At 41.5% G+C, this 3264-nt stretch overlaps 1 protein-coding gene across 1 annotated transcript; it reads left to right on the top strand.

Moving 5' to 3' along the window:
• Window positions 1–385: 385 nt before the first annotated feature.
• On the top strand, window positions 386–1318 carry Or5ar1 (olfactory receptor family 5 subfamily AR member 1). The gene has a single exon (XM_004869793.2). It carries the CDS (start codon window positions 386–388, stop codon window positions 1316–1318), a length of 933 nt encoding a protein of 310 aa, XP_004869850.2.
• Window positions 1319–3264: the final 1946 nt, after the last annotated feature.

The raw sequence follows: 3264 nt of genomic DNA on the forward strand, positions 1-3264 counted from the left end.
TTTTAGACAGAAGGAACACTCAAAACCATTCTTCTTTACTAACGAATAAATCAGATAACTGCCTAAACCAGGTCCAACAAACATCTGATATCATGCGCTGAATGACAGCAGAGCTCCAGGAGCTTTGGAGAAACAGGACGTGCCGTTCCCAAGAAACCAACACCATCTTCTTCTGTGTGTGGGCACCGGGAGAGGCCACATAGCAGTCTCAGTCACTCAATCATCACTGAAGGATTTTTGAGAGTCACCCTAAACAAAATCTTCATTTACTTCTGCATATAAAACCTCAACTGTATGATTATTTAGTTCTAATTTGAGTATTTCCAGTGACAGATTTACCACCCTCGTCAATAAGCCAAATCCAGGTCTGTGTACAATTGGAGTCATGGATAAAGAAAACCAGTCGACAGTAACTGAATTTGTCTTCCTGGGCATCACTCAAGACCCTCAGCTGCAGACCACCTTCTTCGGGGTCTTCCTCATTGTGTACCTGGTCAGTGTCGTGGGGAACATCGGTATGATCATCCTGATCGTAACAGACACTCACCTGCACACACCCATGTACTTTTTTCTCTGCAACCTCTCCTTCGTCGACCTGGGCTATTCCTCAACCATAGCACCCCGGATGTTAGCTGACTTTCTAACAAAGCACAAAGTCATCTCTTTCTCCAGCTGTGCCACACAGTTTGCTTTCTTTGTAGGTTTTGTGGATGCAGAGTGCTATGTCCTGGCTGCGATGGCCTATGACCGGTTTGTGGCCATCTGCAGACCCCTGCACTACAGCACTCTCATGTCCAAGCGAGTCTGTGCAGCTCTTGTGCTGGGCTCTTACCTGGCTGGTCTAGTGAGTTTAGTGGCCCACACGTCCCTCACTTTCAGCCTCAATTACTGTGGTTCCAATATCATCAACCATTTCTTCTGTGAAATCCCGCCGCTCCTGGCCCTCTCTTGCTCTGACACCTACGTCAGTGAGATATTGCTGTTCAGTCTGTGCGGCTTCATTGAGTTCAGCACCATCCTCGTCATCCTCATCTCCTACGCCTTCATCCTCGTCGCCATCATCAGAATGACTTCCACGGAGGGTCGGCTCAAGGCTTTCTCCACCTGCGCGTCTCACCTCACTGGAGTCACTCTCTTCTATGGCACAGTCATGTTCATGTACCTGCGGCCGACGTCCAGCTACTCCCTGGACCAAGATAAGTGGGCCTCTGTATTCTACACGATTATCATTCCCATGTTGAACCCCCTGATCTACAGTCTGCGGAACAAAGATGTAAAAGCTGCTTTCAAAAAACTCATTGGGAAAAAACCACAATAGTAACCAAAAAATCTGCTTTTGCCGGAGGTAACTAATAGGGTTAGAAGGATGAAGGCAGGAGGTAGACAAGGTGAATCGTTACCATAAACATTACTCATGTCATTGTCTCCTTGCTTAGCAAATCTTAAATTCTAAAAGGGTTCTCTGTAACTCAGCTGTGTAATGTGAAAGAAATGCCATCAAATTTTGAAAAATAGACTCAGCAAGATGCTATTTAAATTTGATCAGTTTAAATTTGATCCATACGTTGATTAGAAATAGACAGTAGAAGAGAGATAGCTAGTCAGTCTAAGCGTATATTTTTCTGGGTCATAAGGAATGTCAAGTCCAAATATTGAATTTTTTGTACTCTGAAAGGGAGTCAGAAAATTTAGATAAAATTACAAGAAAAGCTGTTGGTGTGAGGGGACATACAACTCAGTCTGGGATGGATCCACTCGTGTCAGCAAAGCCTTCAATAGCAAATTGTGTGGAAGGTTCTGGAGACAGAACCTGAAGTGGTCAATGGAGGACTTGTTTCGCCAACATTGAACTTCTTGTGTTTCCCTCTGCTCTTCCATCCCTCTGAATCTGCTGCCACCAAGAACAAAATCAGGCACTATTCAGAGCCTAAGGAGAAGAGTCCATGCAGCTGTGCTGGTAACTACCTGGCCTGTAAGCATTTCGACCCCTTCTTGTTTTTTCTGCAGCTTTCCCATTGGTCAAGGGGTTGGTTTCACAGGATCCCTTTGGTCTCCTGCACTTTATATTACAAAGCACACCTGAGGACGTCTGACACATCCACATCCCTTGCGCCCCCAGATACATTGTACAACTCTGAGACCGGAGAAAAGGCACCACAATCTCCAAAGTGCTTGTTAGCAAGATCGTAATGTCTGAAATTTTTTTCTCTCTTCTAATCTTAATTAGATCAAGACTTTTTCCAAGGAGTTTCACTTTTTTCAGCATCATGCCCAGGCCTTTATCAAATAACAATCTCCATAACCCTGGTATGTGAATGATGGACAAATCAAGAAAAATATATTTTCTGTGCATATTTTAGGGCTAGATGTTAGCATTAAGTCAAGGTGCTGAACCTGTAACCTTGAAAAAACTAACTTATTCTCAGGTGTGCTACAATTCCAAACACCTTGATCTTGAAATATTGTCAAGCAATAATCTTTCTCTCTAACCCTTTCCCCAGAGCTATATAGTTAAAGATCAGTGATTCCCGAAATGTACCAAATGCTTACATTTATCAATAAAGTCACCAAAGATCTTTAGGAATAGAAAAATCAGAGTTTATCAACCAGGTTTTCTAAAGTGCCACTGTTCACGAGTGGTTATCGATTTTGTTTAAGGTTAGTCAGTCATATTCTGAACTTCCCAAAGATAACATTGCTGTGGCACTCTGGAGAAAGAACAGCTGTGATTAATGGACAGTTGTAGAATTTGTAATATGGAAACAATGCAAAAATGTATCCTTCGGTTTGTTTGGTAATCAAATGTGTAGATTGTGAATGGCTAATGAAATACAATAGGGCTTTCCTGTCCATTTAACTATAAGCCAACTGCACATTATAGCTGAAGGCACAGTCACCTTGGAATCAAATTCTGGAATCTGATTTGTAAGGTTTTAATAAGTGACCTCATTGGTAAAAGATTGTTTTTTTCTCAATTTGTTGCTGTATTGATTCAATAAATAAAGTAGTTTAGATTTCATCAAATTCTTACAAGAGCAAGAGGGATGGGTATTATCCCATTTAAAAAATAATAAAAATAATGACAGTCAATAGACTTGTAAAGAATCAGTGATTAAAGAAATAGAACCCACAGACTCCATTCTCTATGGGCTACTGGCAAACATTCAGGTTTTTTTGGACTATTTAGACAAGAGCTCTGATGTCGATTCTGTTATTTTTAGCTATGTAACTTTGGGCAATTTACATAATCTCTCCAAGCTCATT

Source organism: Heterocephalus glaber, unplaced genomic scaffold, assembly GCF_053883595.1.
Source record: "Heterocephalus glaber isolate CG9 unplaced genomic scaffold, H.glaber_assembly_v1.0 deba00001805, whole genome shotgun sequence".
NCBI classification, from domain to species: domain Eukaryota; kingdom Metazoa; phylum Chordata; class Mammalia; order Rodentia; family Bathyergidae; genus Heterocephalus; species Heterocephalus glaber.